Source organism: Heterodontus francisci, chromosome 19, assembly GCF_036365525.1.
Source record: "Heterodontus francisci isolate sHetFra1 chromosome 19, sHetFra1.hap1, whole genome shotgun sequence".
NCBI classification, from domain to species: Eukaryota; Metazoa; Chordata; class Chondrichthyes; order Heterodontiformes; family Heterodontidae; genus Heterodontus; species Heterodontus francisci.
In genome coordinates, this window is record NC_090389.1 from 83867125 (window position 1) to 83884098 (window position 16974).

The 16974-nt window shown below is 43.3% G+C and overlaps 1 protein-coding gene across 2 annotated transcripts in view; it reads left to right on the top strand.

The window, feature by feature from the left end:
* The first annotated feature begins 478 nt into the window (after nt 1-478).
* LOC137380260 (coatomer subunit gamma-1) overlaps nt 479-16974 on the top strand; it is a 92291-nt gene continuing 75795 nt past the window's right edge. Inside the window, exons 1-3 of one of the 2 annotated variants that reach the window (XM_068052134.1) lie at nt 479-573; nt 14457-14509; nt 15803-15883. In XM_068052134.1, coding sequence (XP_067908235.1) covers nt 546-573; nt 14457-14509; nt 15803-15883 — 162 coding nt within the window. In that variant the 5' untranslated portion in view covers nt 479-545. Of the gene's footprint in view, nt 574-4681; nt 4851-14456; nt 14510-15802; nt 15884-16974 lie in introns of those variants that run through there. The other variant, XM_068052133.1, reaches the window with a different exon arrangement.

Consider the following 16974-nt stretch of genomic DNA (forward strand, 5'->3'; position numbering starts at 1 on the left):
CAGTTACGTCCAAATCGTTAATATATCCCACAAAAAGGATACAGATTCCCATTGATTTGCTACAAAAAGCCTTCTATTCTCCAGGAAGCTTCTCTTTTTATGTATTTTTTTGTAGTGGGGTTGAATGATGTAAATGTGGGGGGAGTGGAACTATTTTTTTCTGCAAGTCTTGATAATGACCCTGCCCCCATATCCAATCAATGTGGAAAATGACAACTTTGGGTGAAGTACTGGAGGGAGTGTGGGCAGCTGTGGGACTGGACCCTGCCAAGAGTTCAGGAAAAGAAGGGGAAGATTGGAGAGAAACTGGAAATTAATGTCTCACTAGATCATTCATGGGCTGGCCCTTTAATTTGATTGCATCGAGCACTGGTTTACCTCAGCAACTTTATTTCCTCACCTGTACTGTTTAGTGCCTGGGTGCTGAGCTAACATTATTAGCCAGGGTTCAAAGTGCAGGTATTTCTGTACACGAATCCAACACAGGTGCTGAGAACTCGATCACCGGGCAGTACATTCCTGAATCTTTGTCACAGAAAACGGGGATGTTCTTCAATGATGATCATGAATACGGTAGGTAAACATTAGTTTGAAGGAAAAGCCTCGTAGGGCACTCAAAGGTAGCCTTAGCCCAGGAGGCAGTTTATTGATTGTTAACCTGTGCTAGTTGATTCCGAAATGATCCAAATATAGAACAAAGGGAGAAACCTTCTCCTCCACAAACTTTGTAAAAACAAAAGGAGTTTTACATTGCATAAAAACAAAGCTTCAAGTAATGTTTGTTCACAAAGAGTGTGGTAATTTAGGAACTTCTGGTTACTCGAGGGATTACGGGGACTAAATTGATTTAAATGGCTTCACTCTGTACATATGATTCACTTCTCTGGTTTATATATTTCAAAGGTCATTTATTCTTCTTGAATAAGGTGTAAAAGTGCCATTAAAGCTTATGGTTCTGCTCCCTCATTTGGTGACTTCGCTGCCCAGCATGGGACTCAGCTAGACAAGGAAGTTCCTAGTTTTAATCCCCAGTGTTTGTTGATCTAACAACGTGGCATTAATGTTAGTTAATGGGTTAGTTAAAGGGCAGACTTCTGCTCCAATTCCCAAATCAATATCTCTCCAGTGGTTCCTGCTTTGCACTGTGCAGGTGCGGATATGGGTTTGGATGAGATGTTCTTCCCATGAAAAGAGACCATTTATATGTAGAAGCTCAGTCATTGGGGATGTTTAAAGGAGAGATTGACAGATTTCTAAATACTAATGACATAAAGGGATATGAGGATACGGTGGGAAAAAGGCATTGAAGTGGATGATCAGCCATGATGGTATTTTTAGATTAGAGATACAGCACTGAAACAGGCCCTTCGGCCCACCGAGTCTGTGCCGAACATCAACCACCCATTTATACGAATCCTACACTAATCCCATATTCCTACCAAACATCCCCACCTGTCCCTATATTTCCCTACCACCTACCTATACTAGTGACAATTTATAATGGCCAATTTACCTATCAACCTGCAAGTCTTTTGGTTTGTGGGAGGAAACCGGAGCACCCGGAGAAAACCCATGCAGACACAGGGAGAACTTGCAAACTCCACACAGGCAGTACCCGGAATGGTGGGGCAGGCTCGATGGACTGAATGGCCTACTCCTGCTCCTATGTTCCTATATAGCACTGTTCACAACCTCAGGACATCCCAAAGCGCTTTACAGCCAATGAAGTACTTTTTGGCAGGCTGCATGCCAAAGAGCCGCTGCAACCTCAAGCATGGCGGCTCATTTAAATAGCTGGGGCATCCCGCTCTCCCCTCCCCCCCAATCGCGTGGAGGGGGTAGGCTGTCCGTCCCAGCAATGGCGTCAGCTGCCTCTGCGCAGGCGCTGGCGCCATTTTTAAAGGGCAGCCAGACTTGCCTCCCAATTTAAATTTTTAAAGTCCTACCCCCCCAAAATTAAAAAAATACATTTCTAATGCCCCTTTCCCACCCCTCCAATAAAAATTACAATAACTATTTGCCCTTTCCCCTCCCCAAAACACTTACCTTTCACTTCTGACTGCGCCCCCCCCCCAAACTGCAACCTATCCAACCATCCCCTAGACCCATTACGTATATTTGACCCCATTCCCCCCCCATCCCCTTGCACTTACAAACCTACCTCCTCCCCCCTCCCCATCACTGTGGCACTGCGTTTCGCTGGACGGGGATCTGAAGGCATGGGAGTGTCGTCTGCTGCACCAAAGATTGCAGCGGGCCCTCAATATCGCAGGTAAGTCTATTTAAATTTAATAATTTTGTTCATTTGAACTTTTAAATTGTGGTCCCGTCGTCCGGTGGCTGGGCAGCCACCGCGGAGCCTTGCCACCGCTGGGAGAGTTGGGCCGGGCCCTCACGGCGTCGAGGTCCATGGTAGGCTTCATCTGGAGCCATCTTCAGGCTCTCCCCCAGCCATGGAAGCCAATGCCTGGCAGAGAACAAAATCCAGCCCATAGTCACTGTTGTAACGTAGGGAAATACGGGAGCCAAATTATGCCATGATATCATTCTTTTCTTTCTCAAGAGACAGATTATCTGGTCATTATTATATTGCTGTCTGTGGGAGCTTGCTGTGCACAAATTGGCTGCCGTGTTTCCTACATTACAACAGTGACTACACTTCAAAAGTACTTCATTGGCTGTAAAGTGCTTTGAGACATCTGGTGGTCATGAAAAGTGCTAAATAAATACAAAAGTAGGGAGGTTATGCTTCAGCTATACAAGGCATTGGTGAGACCACATCTGCAGTACTGTGTACAGTACTGGTTTCCTTATTTGAGGAAGGATGAAACTGCGTTGGAGACAGTACAGAAAAGGTTTACTGGACTAATACCTGGAATGGGCGGGCTGCTTATGAGGAAAGGTTGGACAGGCTAGGCTTGTATCCACTGGAATTTAGAAGAATAAAAAGCGACTTGATTGAAACAAAAAAGATCCTGAGGGGTCTTGACAGGGTGGATGTGGAAAGGATGTTTCCCCTTGTGGGAAAATCTAGAACTATGGGTCACTATTTAAAAATAAGGGGTCGCCCATTTCAGACAGAGATGAGGAGAAATTTTTTCTCTCGGAGGGTTGTGAGACTTTGGAATTCTCTTCCTCAAAAGGCGGTGGAAGCAGAGTCTTTGAATATTTTTAAGACAGAGGTAAATAGATTCTTGATAAGCAAGGGGGTGGAAGGTTATCGGGTGTAGGTGGAAATGTGGAGTAATCAGTTCAGCCATGAACTTATTGAATGGCGGAGCAGGCTCGAAGGGCCGAGTGGCCTACTCCTGCTTCTAATTCGTACGTTGGTATGTTTGTAAATCTTTCTTTTATTTCTCCCAAATGTGATTGTTATGCATCAGTTTCAGTGGTCAGATTCTGCAGAAAGATGGAAAGTAAAACAGACATAGAGCGAATTTATCCACCTGCTTTTAGGTGTCTAGTAATAGTTACGTAACATTATATAGAATGTTACAGCCCATCTGGCCTGTTTTGATCATCCAGGCCAGTTTTGCGTTTTTGTAAGTGGAGCGGTTTGTTGTATTTGAAATCCAGCCCATTTTACATACATGCAATCAAACCTTTGCACATATAGGCATAGCGTTTCAAAATGCTCATTCCCATCTAGCTGTTATACTGAGTGAAAGGTGCATTTAAACATGTGTATAGGCACAGCAGACCATGGTGTGTTTTACTCCTTTTCAGATGCTGATGGGATCTGCTGTGCATTTCCTGTTTTTATTTCAGATTTGAGGGTTTTGTTCTGTACGACCTTCAGGTCACCTGTCCTAACATCTTCTTTGGCTTCATCTCAATTATTTGATTACGCTGCTGTGAAGCACCTTGACGCTATATGAATGCAAGTTGTTGTTAGTCTTATCTTTTAAATTGCCTGCATCAAAACATGTTGCAAAGTATGTGACTGCCATTAAAAGTACGTTTGTATTTTAAAGCAAAATACAGGAGAAACATCTTTCCCCGGAATTGTTAGAATGTGGAACATGTGGTAACATGGAATAGACTGAGATGCAAAATCCTGTCACTCTAGAATTGGCCTTTATAACCACTCCAGGCGCTGCTTCACAAACCACTGACTACCTCCAGGCGCTTACGCATTGTCTCTCCAAACAAGGAGGCCAAAGAAGAAGAGGCTGGGACAAAAACAAGAAATGCTGGATTCACTCAGCAGGTCTGGCAGCATCTGTGGAAAGAGAAGAAGAGTTAACGTTTCGGGTCAGTGACCCTTCTTCGGAAGAAGGGTCACTGACCCGAAACGTTAACTCTGCTTCTCTTTCCACAGATGCTGCCAGACCTGCTGAGTGAATCCAGCATTTCTTGTTTTTGTTTCAGATTTCCAGCATCCGCAGTATTTTGCTTTTATTATAAGAGGCTGGGGACTGCAGGTCACACCCTGTCTACATAATACGCATGCGTAGTGGACAGAACGCGTCGGCTTAGGAATGTCCATGGTGCGCATGTGCAGACTTCTCCCGGCACGGATTCTGACGCGTGCGCAGTGCGCGAAGCCGTTGAGCCGGGGGGGGGGGTGGTTGGTGTGCCGCGCATGCTCAGACTCCCCAGGCGTGTTGCTCTGGCCCCCTCCCCAACCCGAGGACAGGCACCGGGCATGCGCAGTGAGGTAGAACGACGTGTCGTTGTGACTAGTTGGCAGGAAGTAAAAAGACAGTAACCGGAAGTAGGAGCTGGAGTTGTTGAGAGTGGTGGAGGGAGAGAAAAGTCTGGAGTCGGGCTTTGAGCTGCTATCAACAGATAAAACCGAAGGGTCGGAAAGATGCTGAAAAAGTTCGACAAAAAGGACGAGGAGTCCGGTAAGTCCCAGTCATGAAGGATGGGATGGGGAGGCCTCCATTGGTTACTATGGCAGCAGCAGCAGCAGCCTGTGGACCAAGTCTGTCTGGTGCGCAAGTTACTCTTGTGGAGCAGGAGCTTCAGCATAAAGTCGCTGGGGCTGAAAACTGCTGAATGAGGGGTTGAAGCATTTGTATAAATATATTTAACATGAATTCATTTTTCTTGCTGATATTCGGGGAATAGCAATGATATCTTTTTCCAAGTCCTGTAGACAGGACTGTGGTGGATTAAGCTGGAATCAGGGTTTAGATTTTTGGTATTTGCTGATCCTGAAAGCTTATTGAAAATCTTTTAATCACAGATTCAATGGGCTGAATGGCCTCCTTCTGTGCTGTAACTATTCTATAATATTTTCATGACAGGCATGAGCTGGATCAAAAAAAAAATGGCTTTACGGGTCACTACTTCCTTGGAGCCTGTTTTTAAAATTTAGTCATTTATCAGATTGTCCAGTTCAAACCTGGTGATCTCAAGTAGGAGTGGTGATCAGCCTCACAGGCCTGCACTTACCTCATCAGTTGCTTGTAACAGCCTCTTTTTTTAAACTTCCATGAGAAATGAACAATATGACTGGGGAAAAATACATGAGATGGTTTCTCTGCCATCCTTACGTGTGCTTTAAAGGAATCACAATTCTTCCTAGTGGATCCTCTGCCTGTAAGCAGCCGTTGTCTCTCCAGGTTCTAGCTCTTTTGCCATCGCAACCAAAAATTTGCTTGTTCTGCTGTTGGCCATAACTCGTAACCCTGAACATGGGATCCTTGCCTGGGGCAACTTGCAAAAGGGCAGGGATGACTACCCTCTGAGGTCTCAAATGACCCTGCTATCCTATGATATCACGTAACGGCTTTTGGAATCAGGGCCTAGTGATCACTTTTGAATATAAACACAGCTCTTGCTGTTAGGGATTTATAAATCTCACTTTTTTAAACATTTCTTGGTGCTGGTAATCTTGAATAAAGTTTACAATTTGGGCAGATGTTGACCTCGAAAATGTAAGGAGTTTGAGATTTTTGAACTAGTCTTCAAATAAGTAGAGTATTGACAGATATGTCTGGAATAGTTTGAATAGTAGACGTTTATCCTTGTGCATCCTTGTGCTAAATTGTGGCGAGTCGAAGAGACTTAGTAGTTGGCAGGAAAAAAGACAGAGGCGCAAGGGGAGAGCCAACTGTGCAACAGCCCCAACAAACAAATTTCTCTGCAGCACCTGTGGAAGAGCCTGTCACTCCAGAATTGGCCTTTATAGCCACTCCAGGCGCTGCTTCACAAACCACTGACCACCTCCAGGCGCGTATCCATTGTCTCTCGAGATAAGGAGGCCCAAAGAAAGTGTGGTTGTGTTGCATTTCATAATTTAACACCGAAGAGTGACATCCCTCTCCATTCTTCTTGATCTGGGTTAATCTGGTATGTTAAAACTTTTTTTAATTAAACAGCATTTGATATTTGACCATTTTTCAAGATTACTGGAATGTGTATTTAAAGCAGGAATGTAAAGAAAGATGGACTTGCGTTTCCATAACATCTTTCACCACCTCAGGATGTCCCCAAATGCTTTAAAACCAATTAAGTACTTTCGATGTGTAGTCACTGTTGTAACATGGGAAATGCAGCAACTAATTTGTGCACAGCAAGATCCACACAAACAGCAATAAAATAAATGACTGGCAAATGATGGCCAGGATCCCAAGAAAACGTCCCTGCTTGGCTGCAAATAATGCTTTGGGATCTTGTGCATCCACTTAAGAGGGCAGACAGCACCTCGTTTTAATGTCTGAAGATGGCACCTCTGATAGTGCAGTACTTGTGGCAGAGGTGCGATTACTACCACTGAGCCATGACTGATTCTCTGCATAGTTTTTCAAAGCTAGGATCCGTAGCCACTTAGTATTTTTGAGTGATTGTAGAGGTCCCATGCAATTCCTGTCAATTTATGATAAGCTTTTCATATTCTATATTTGTTGACTTACTAACAAGTTAATTTCACAGAATCTCAGAATCATTACAGTGCAGAAGGAGGCCATTTGGTCCATCATGTCCGCACTGGCTCTCTGAAACAACAGCTCTCAGTTCCATTCCCCTGCCTTTTCCCCATAAACTTGCACATTCTTCCTTTTCATATAACTGTCTAACTCCCTTTTGAATGCTTCAATTGAACCTGCCTCCACCACATTCTTAGGCAGCGCATTCCAGACCTTAACCACTTGCTGTGTGAAAAGGTTTTTCCTCATGTCATTTTTGCTTCTCTTACCAAATACTTGAAATCTGTGCCCTCTCGTTCTCGATCCTTTCACGAGTGGGAACAGTTTCTATCTACTCTGTCCGGACCACTCCTAATTTTTGAATACCTCTATCCAATCATCTCTCAGCTTTCTCTTCTTCAAGGAAAACAATCCTAACATCTCCAATGTATCTTCAGAACTGAAATTCCTCATCCCTGGAACCATTCTTGTGAATCTCTTCTGTACTCTCTCCAATGCCCTCACGCTTTTCCTCAAGTACGGCGCCCGGAATTGGACGCAATACTCCAGCTGAGGCTGAACTAGTCTCTTATACAAGTTCAACATCACTTCCTTGCTCTTGTACTCTATGCCCCTATTAATAAAGCCCAGAATACTGTATCCTTTCTTAACCGTGCTTTCAACCTGTTGTGCCACCTTCAGTGACTTATGTACATATACACCTAGATCCCTCTGCTCCTGAATCCCCTTTAGAATTGTACCCTTTATTCTATATTGTCTCTACATGTTCTTCCTACCAAAATGAATCACTTCACATTTCTCTGCATCGAACTTCATCTGCCATCTCTCTGCCCATTCCACCAACTTGTCTATGTCCTTTTGGAGATCTACACTATCCTCCTCGCAGTTCACAATGCTTCCAAGTTTTGTATCATCTGCAAACTTTGAAACTGTGCTCTGTACACCAAGGTCTAGGTCATTAATATATATCAGGAAAAGCAAGGGTCCCAACACTGATCCCTGGGGAACTCCACTACAAACCTTCCTCCAGCTCGAAAAACATCCATTAACTACTATTCTTTGTTTCCTGTAACTCAGCCAATTTCGTATCCATGTTGCTACCGTTCCTTTTATTCCATGAGCTACAAGTTTGCTCACAAATCTGTTGTGTGGCACTATATCAAACGCCTTTTGAAAGTCCATGTACACCACATCAACAGAATTGCCCTCATCAACCCTCTCTGTTACCTCCTCAAAAAACTCCAGCAAGTTAGTTAAACATGATATTTCCTTAAATCCATGCTGGCTTTCCTTAATTAACTCCTATTTGTCCATGTGACTATTGATTTTGTCCCTAATTATTTTTTTTCGAAGTTTTCCCACCACTGAAGTTAAACTGACTGGCCTGTAGTTGCTGTGCTTATTTTTACATCCTTTTTTGAACAAGGGCGTAACATTTGCAATTCTCCAAATTTTGTTGATTCCAAATTTTTATTAATTAGTATGCAGCATCAGCACTGTTTTTGTTTGGGTAGCTGGCAGTATCTTTTGTATTTGGCCAAAGCTGAAAGTCTGTCGGTGTTTATAGGGAGTCTCTGGACGTGTGACAACATTTGCCTACGAGCATGTTAATATTTGCACGTTTCAAAAACTACTGGTGTACAGCACTGGAAAAAACCACCAGGTCCACTTGGCTGGTCTCAAAGTTTGAATAATCCACACACTGCTCTATCTTGCTTTCTCTGCCAAATATTTATTCAGTTCCTTCTTGAATATTGAGACACTCTTGGTCATACTGGGTGGTCAGTTCAGAGTGGGATCTCTCTGTTGGTTTTGAAGATAAAACACATCCATATTTTAAACAAGTGCTGGAAATATACAGGAGATCTGTCAGCCCATAAAAACAGGCACATTAACCTGTCATTTTCTTTTCCTAATGCTAGTTGGTAATTCAAGTATTTGTGATTTTTCTTTTTTCCCCTTACAGCCATATTTTCCTGTTCTAGTTTTATATATTTCCTCTCCCACTATCCAGTTTCTGTCCAATATTACCCTGCTATACCTTTGTCCTTGCTATCCATTTAACACTAGTTTAAGATCCTAGTGAGCTGCATGATATTCAATATTTATTTTGCAGAGTAGGATCCATTTTCAGAGAAAGGTGGACCTGTGGTGCAGGAACGGATAGAGTGAAACTAACTTTTGAGCATACGTGCTATTGGGCAAAAAAGCTTGATTGATGCCACTGATCATGGACTAAGGACAGGAAAAGTAGCCCAGAATTTTGGCCTTGATCATTCAGTAATTTCTCCTGGAAATGCATGACAGGAGAGGGAACAGAGCCTGATTTGACTGTGCTTCCTTCTTTGGTTCAATAGTCCATTAATATTTGCTATCAGTCCTTGCTCAAGATGAAAAGGGAGGAATACTTGAGAGCTGCCAAACCAGTACAACCATATCATCACAAGCAGCAGCATGTTTAAGAGTGGAGGTGTTTGAAACCAAAGGATGAAAGTAAATTCTTTTCCATCAATAATCAAAAATGTGAGTTCAGTTTCTGTATTTGCCAAAGCATTTTTTTGATTGGCTGAATGTGTGATGTCAAGGCAGCCATCCTCTAGTGAAGAAGCCCTCATCAAGCATTCAAGTGACAAGGCATTAGGCTAATGCCTGTACAGAGTGATCCACCAACCTTACTGACTACTTTTCCAAAAAGTCAGCAATGTCACATTTAGTACTGCAGACAATATAACCAAGAAGTAGTAATGAATTATGATTGGACTGAAGAACTTGAGGATTGACCCAATCAGTAAAAGCAACTTGTAACTGAGCCATATGGTTAGTGAAAAAAACTTCAATAGCGCCTTTCAGGCCATCCCAAAGTGCCCCACAGCCTATGAGGTACAGTTAAAGTATAGTCACTGATGTAATATAGATAAATGTGGCAGCCAGTTTGCACACAGCAAGCTCCCATAAACAGCAATGTGATAATACACAGGTCGTCTATTTTTTAGTGATGACTGAGTTAAAGGCCGACTTGGGTCTGCAAACAAAACCCAACCCGAACCTGACAGAACCACATCCGAGCCCGACCCGACCATCAGTTAACCTACCTTCTTTTCTTCGCTTTGTTGCTTATCTGCACAAGCTTAAAAAAATTGTAACAAAACGACTTTTCAAGTCCAAAAAGTACGTTAACATTGGAGCCACTTAACGGAAGTGGTGATAGTGTGTCCAACCTGACCCAAGCCCGAATGCCGGACCCGGAAGTGTGACCCGACCTGAACCCGACAAGTCGTCCGGTCCGGGTTGGGTAGCCATGCTGTAGACTGAGGGACAAATATTGGCCTGTTCTTTTTTGAAATAGTGCCCACCTAAGAGAGCAGGATGGGCCTTGGTTTAATGTTGCATCTAAAAGACGGTGTCTCCCTCAGTACAGCACTGGAGTGTCAATCATAGATGTTTGTGCTGAAGTCTCTGGAGTGGGACTTGAACCTACAGCCTTCTAACTTGGGGTGCGAGCGCTACCAATTGAGCCAGTGCTAACGCTATGGACAAGGAGGTCCCCGACCCATGCTGAGTTAGCTGAAGCTAAATGTAGTAAATTGCATTTAGCCTCAACGTCCCTGTGCTAGGATGGACGGAAATGACCCACTGTTCATGGTGTAATGGAGGAAGAACACTGTCTGGAACTCTTAAACCCCTTTTTTGGAAAAACCTTCCCGTAACCCTTCTCTTCCACCAAGCTTTCTGTTCTCCCAATCTCTCACTTCCTATCTGTGTTTCCCCCTTCTGCAAATGGTTGTGAAGATCCTTGAGATTTTTCTTGTTTTTGCACAATGTCAATGCAACCTTGTTCAGGTGAGCTAAGTCAAATATTGCAAATTTACACTGAAACTCTTAGTGCTCTCAGTGAAAGTGTCTTGGGGAGTCTGACAATATAATCAGATTAAACCTGTTGGCTAACGCTGAAATGATACAGCAACAACAACTTGTATTTATATAGTGCCTTTAACGTAATAAAACATTCGAAGGCACTTTACAGAAGCATTATAAAACAAAATACAACACTGAACCACATAAGGTGATATTAGGTTAGACAACCAAAAGCTTGATCCAAGAGGTAGGTTTTGAAGGAGTGTCTTAAAGGAGAAAAGTGAGGTAGAGAGGTGTAGGGAAGGAATTCCAGAGCTTAGGACCTAGGCCTCTGAAGGCGTGGCCACTAATAGTGGAGCAATTAAATCGGGGATGCTCAAGAGGCCAGAATTAAGAGGAGGGCAGATATCTTGGAGGGTTGCGGGGTTGGAAGAGATTACAGAGATAAGGAAGGGCGAGGCCATGGAGGGATTTGAAAACTGGGAGCCAAAATGTTGGTCAGCGAGCACGGGTGATAGATGAACTGGACTTGGTGCGAGTGAAGACATGGGTAGCAGAGTTTTGGATGGCCTCAAGTATATGAATGGTAGACTATCCAAGAGTGTATTGGAATAGTCCTGTCATTAAGTCGTTTACGACATAGAAGGAGACCATTTGGCCCATTGAATCCATGTTGGCTCTCCGTGGAGCACTCCAATCAGTCCCACTCCCCTGATCGATCCTCATAGCCCTGCAAGTTTAGTTCTTTCAAATACCTATCCAATCTAGAGCTAATGAAGACATGAATGAGGGTTTCAGCAGCAGATGAGTGAAGTTGGGCGATGTTATGGAGATGAAACTAGGTGGTCTTAGTGATGGCGTGAAATTGTGGTTGCAAGCTTATCTCCAGGTCAGATGTGACATAAGGTTATGAACAGACTGGCTTAATCTCAGACGTTCGAGGGAGACGGATAGAGTCAGCAGCTATGAGCAGTTAGCAACAGTGGGACTGTTGAGAGAAGTGATGGTCTGGTAACGCTGAGTGTCATTGGTGTACATGTGAAAACTATTCTTTCGGATGATGTCACTGGGGGGCAGCATGGAGATGAGGAATAGGAGGGGGCCAAGGAGGACATCGGAGGTAACAGTGCGCAAGCTGGAAGAGAAGCCATTGCAAGTGATTCTTTGGCTCTGATTAGGTAGATAAGAATGGAACCAGGTGACAGCAGTCCACCCAGCTGGACAACAATGGAGAGGTGCTGGAGAAGAATGGTGTGGTCAACTGTGTCAAAGGCTGCAGATAGGTCGAGAAGGAAAAGGAGGGAAAATTTACCTTTCTCATAGTCAATAATTTATGCAAGTTTAGCTCAATGCCTGCAGATATGATCAGTTTTTGGTAATTGCTTTATACATTTAGGGAGAGTAATTCTGGACAAAATTCTAAATAGGTTTTGGTTTCAGTGTGACCTACAGAGCTGAAGACAGCAGGTCACTCAACAACAGCAACGTGCATTTATATAGCCTCTTTAACAAAGTAAAAAGTCCCAAGGCGATTCAGAGGAGTATTAGCAAACTCAATTTGACACAGCCACAGAGAGTCGCATGCTCACCTTGTATTCCCTCTCAGACATTGTTAGCTTTGGTGTCTCCCCCCACCACAGGATCTCTCCTTGGTCTCTCCTGTTTTTCATCCACGTGCTACCCCTCAGCAGCAGCATCTGAAAACACAGCTTCAGTTTCCACATGTACACTGACGACACCTGGCTCTACCTCTTGACCCTTCCACTGTCTAAAATTGCCACGCTGTTTGTCTGACATCCAGTACTGGATGAGCAAATATTTTCTCCAGTTAAAAATTGGGAAGACCAAAGCCATTGTCTTCGGTCCCCATCACAAACTTTGTTCCCTACCCACCTACTCCATTCCTCTCCCTGGCAACTGTCTGAGGTGGAACCAGGCTCATCGTAACTTTGGTGTCAAGTTTGATCCTGTGTCCTGGAGATAATCTTTAACTCCTGAAAGCTCCAGAGCAGTCTTGGAGTGTTGGCACCCTAGCATCTGTGGAGCAAATACTTGAATAAACATTTTGCCTGGGATCCTTTTGTGATAGAGTTGTTACCTGTATCCCTATTGCTAAAATAGAATCGAGAATTATAACTTTTGGCATTTTGCGAAAGAAGTAGGCACACAATTGACATCTCAAAAAAAATTATCTTGTTGCTATCGCATTTGTTGGAGCTTGCTGTGCCAAAATTGGCTGCTGCGTTTCAATGACCACTTCAAAAGTCCATCATTGGCTGTAAAGCACTTTGACATGTCCTGAGGCCACGAAAGGTACTATATAAATGCAAGTCCTTTTCTTTCACTTCTTCAAAGGAACAGTCTGCATGTGAAAGTGGCATGAGCCAGCTTCATGGTTGTCATTTTGGTTAAAAATACCTTCCATTGCACTGGAATGCAATCTGCACTCGTAAAGCTAAAGGGCCAAAAGAAAAACCGAAAGTCAAAGATGAGAAAAGGCATTTTGGCCCGTCAAGCTCATACACATTCAGTATTCAACTTTCCATCCCAGTTGCAAATGTCATTTTAAACTTCCTTTTCATTCTGCAGCCTTAACTGGGAGATTATCCTAACTGGTTATCGCTCTGAGTAAGTTTTTTTTTTAGATCAGTTTTAAATTTGAATTCACAGGCTTGAGTTAACTTAAAATAATATTTTAGCTTCACCTTATCCATGCCACATAATACTTTACAAACAGTCCCCCCCTTTCCTTCTACCTGGGCTGTTGAACAGTATGTTTTCTTTATGAACTGCATACTACAAAGATTCGGAACCACTTATAAAGTTTAAATGCATGCTGTCATTAATTTGTATATATCTCAAGTTGCTGTTTACTACCTGATCTTGGTGCCTGATTTGTGAGGCAGCAGACTTTCTGTCTGACAGCAAGGCACAGATTGGTCACGACTTTCTTCAACTGGACGTCAGGAAGATTCAAGACATCATTTCTGACCCACAACAATTTAGCTCCCTTGTCGTTGACCCCATCCCTTCCTTTGTCCTGTGAAACCTTGGTTGAACTATTTGACCCTAAACAGAGCTTCAAGCTCCATGTCCCATTCGTTATCAAAACTCTTCATTTGCACCTCTACAGAATTGCCTGCTTCCATCCCAACCTCAACCCCTCTGCTGTTGAAGCCTTTACCCGAGGGTTTGGAACCTGTCGTCTTCCAACCTCCACCTTCCATAAAGAACTGCTGCAAAATGCTGTCCTGTCCTGTATTAAGTCTCGCTCCCACATCATTCCCGCCTTCATTGATCTGATTTGGCTCCCAGTACGCCAGTGCCTTAAATTTAGAGTACTTGTCTTTAAATCCCTCCACAGCCTTGCTCTAGTCTTTGCTCAGCAAAGAGACATGCTATCGAAGCTTTTCGTCTTGCACTCATCATGACAGATGCAAGGATGCCAAATTTCAAAGGGAGTAACCCTTTCCGTTAACCCTGAAATGTTTACTCTGTTTCTCTCTCCATAGATGCTGCCAGACCTGCTGAGTATTTCCAGCACTTTGTTTTATTTCAAATTTCTAGCATCCACAGTATTTTGCTTTTAGCCTAATCCTGCTCCTATTTCATAGTCCTTATGGGATGCTTTCTGTATTAAGGCATTGTGTGAATGTTGTTCATTACTGAGTTTGCTCTGTTTTGATTTTCTTTTATATAAATCTCCTTCTTGTTTTCCCGTAGGTGGGGGCTCAAACCCTTTCCAGCACCTGGAGAAGAGTTCTGTACTGCAGGAGGTGAGCAGCGATTTCTGTATCAGTTTTCCAGTCTCCATACAGATCAGGAGGTGGGTTGACGCATTGACCCATGGAGGATACCAATCCTCTAATGTACCCACTGTGAATCATTATACAGTGACCCCTGCTGGAAAGTGCCTCTGTCTGTCTAGAGGTATGGTGGCCATTAACGGAGATCCATATTGGTGCAGCTCTGAAAACTGTGCTCAGATTCCCTCTCGCAACTGAATGCCAGGAGCTGGTAGCCTTCCCTTTCAGTTGTGAGCATCTTGGCTTTCTAGTCTCCCAGTGAAGCTTGATTGAATGGAGTAGGGAGTAGACTAAGCAGAGGATAGTGGTGCATGAAGGTCAAGGATCTCCATTGAGCACCAGTCATGGCAAGTGTCCAGTCTGACTTGAATACAGAGACCTCGGGGTGAGCTGGCTGCACGGCCTGTCAAGGACCTAGAGAGTTACGTAAAATTTACAGCATTCGGCCCAACTGGTTTAAGCTAGTATTTATGGCCCACATAAGCTTCCTCCCACCTTACTTCATCTGGAAGCATATCCTTCTATTCCTTTCTCCCTCATTAGCTTATCTAGCTTCCCCTTACATGCATCAATGCTATTTGTTTTAACTACTCTTCGTGGTAGCAAGTTCCACTTTCTAGCCACTCTCTGGGTAAAGGGGCTGCTCTTAAATTCCTTATTGAGTTTATTAGTGACTATCTTATATTTATACCTCCACCACCCCAGTTTGAACTGCTCCACAAATGGAAATGCTTTCTCCACGTCCACCCTATCAAACCCCTTCCTGATGTTAAAGACCTCTGTGAAGTCACCCCCTCAACCTTCTCTTTCGAGAGAGAATGGAAAATAAGTTAACTTGAAGCGTCTGTATGTGTGTGCCTGTGTGTGTGGTTTAATTGAATAGCTCCAAAGGGGAGCCAGCATCTTGTTAATATGAAGTGCTGCATTCTTCCATTTACTCAGTGAAATGATTTACCATGTTGCTTTTGTCTAGCCTTACCCAGATGATTCAGAATCTTTTGAGACCACAGACAATGCATGTTATAATCAGAACAGCCGGGTGTTGCATTTCAAAAAAGAGACAATCTAAGTACGCCAGGAATGGAATTGAATTTGTTCAGGAAACTGAATTAGATGTTTATGATCAGATAGTTAATATTGTAGAGATTCGATGGACTGAATGGACTTGCTCATTCCTGCCTCTCATTCTGTTATTTCCTATAGACTTGCTAAGATTGTTTATGATATGACACAAACACTTTTTTCAATGTTTTCTCCCTGCAGGCTCGAGTGTTTAACGAAACTCCCATCAATCCTCGGAAATGTGCTCATATTCTGACCAAGATCCTGTATATGATAAACCAGGTTGGGCCGCTTTCCGTAACTTTGAGAAATAACCTTAGTGTTTTGAGCAATTGATTGATGAGTTCTTTGAACTGTACTTACAAATCTTTGAGCAATTTGTAATTGATATTGTCAGTCTAAAGGATGCATTTGGGACCAATGTCAAGAAGCTTTGCCACCAAGAGTGCTTAAACATTATGAGGGGGTGTGGTGGAGACAGACCCCTGAAATTACTGAAGAAGCCATTTTCTGTAATTGGAGGAAACTCTTGATTGAACTTTTTAAAAAACTGTAGTGGACAGAAAACGCAGGTCCCTGGTTACTGACTGCAATCCGAACTTTAAACTCTACTCATCCTGTTCTGACAGTGGTAGAAACCTGCTTTTACACAGTATGCAATGAGCTGGCACCAGGTCTGCTGCTGCCTGATGGGGCTGGGGGGTGGTACAGGATGAGGATGCAAATAGCAAACAATGCATCTCTGCTATTCGCTTCAGCGACTCCTAGAGTATAAATAGCTTATATTCCCTGAAATATAGATGGTTAAGGGGTGATTTGATTGAGGTTTTTCAGATTTTGAAGGGAATTGATAGATGGAAAGGAACATTTTCTGCTGGTACACTGTGTAGGACAAGAGGACATAGCCTTAAAATCAGATCCAGGCCAGTGAGGGGAGATGAAGGGTTGTTGACCTGTGGAACACATTCCCACAAAAAGCAGTAGATGCTAACTCAATTAATTTTAAATCTGAGTGATCATATTTTTGCGAGACAAGGGTATAAAAGGGTATGGAACTAAGGCAGGTGGGTGGAGTAAGATGCAGATCAGTCACCATCTTGTTGAATGGCGGAACAGGCTTGAGGGGCTGAATAGCTTACTCCCATTCCTATGATTTAAACATTACTACAGTAATATTTCACTGTTCTTGCAGACAAGATGTTCAAAAGTGACAATAGTCACTAGGTACAAAAACAAGAAATGCTGGAATCACTCAGCAGGTCTGGCAGCATCTGTGGAAAGAGAAGCAGAGTTAACGTTTCGGGTCAGTGACCCTTCTTCCGGAGAACATATTAACCACGAGTCTACACCCTTCCGAAGAAGGGTCACTGATC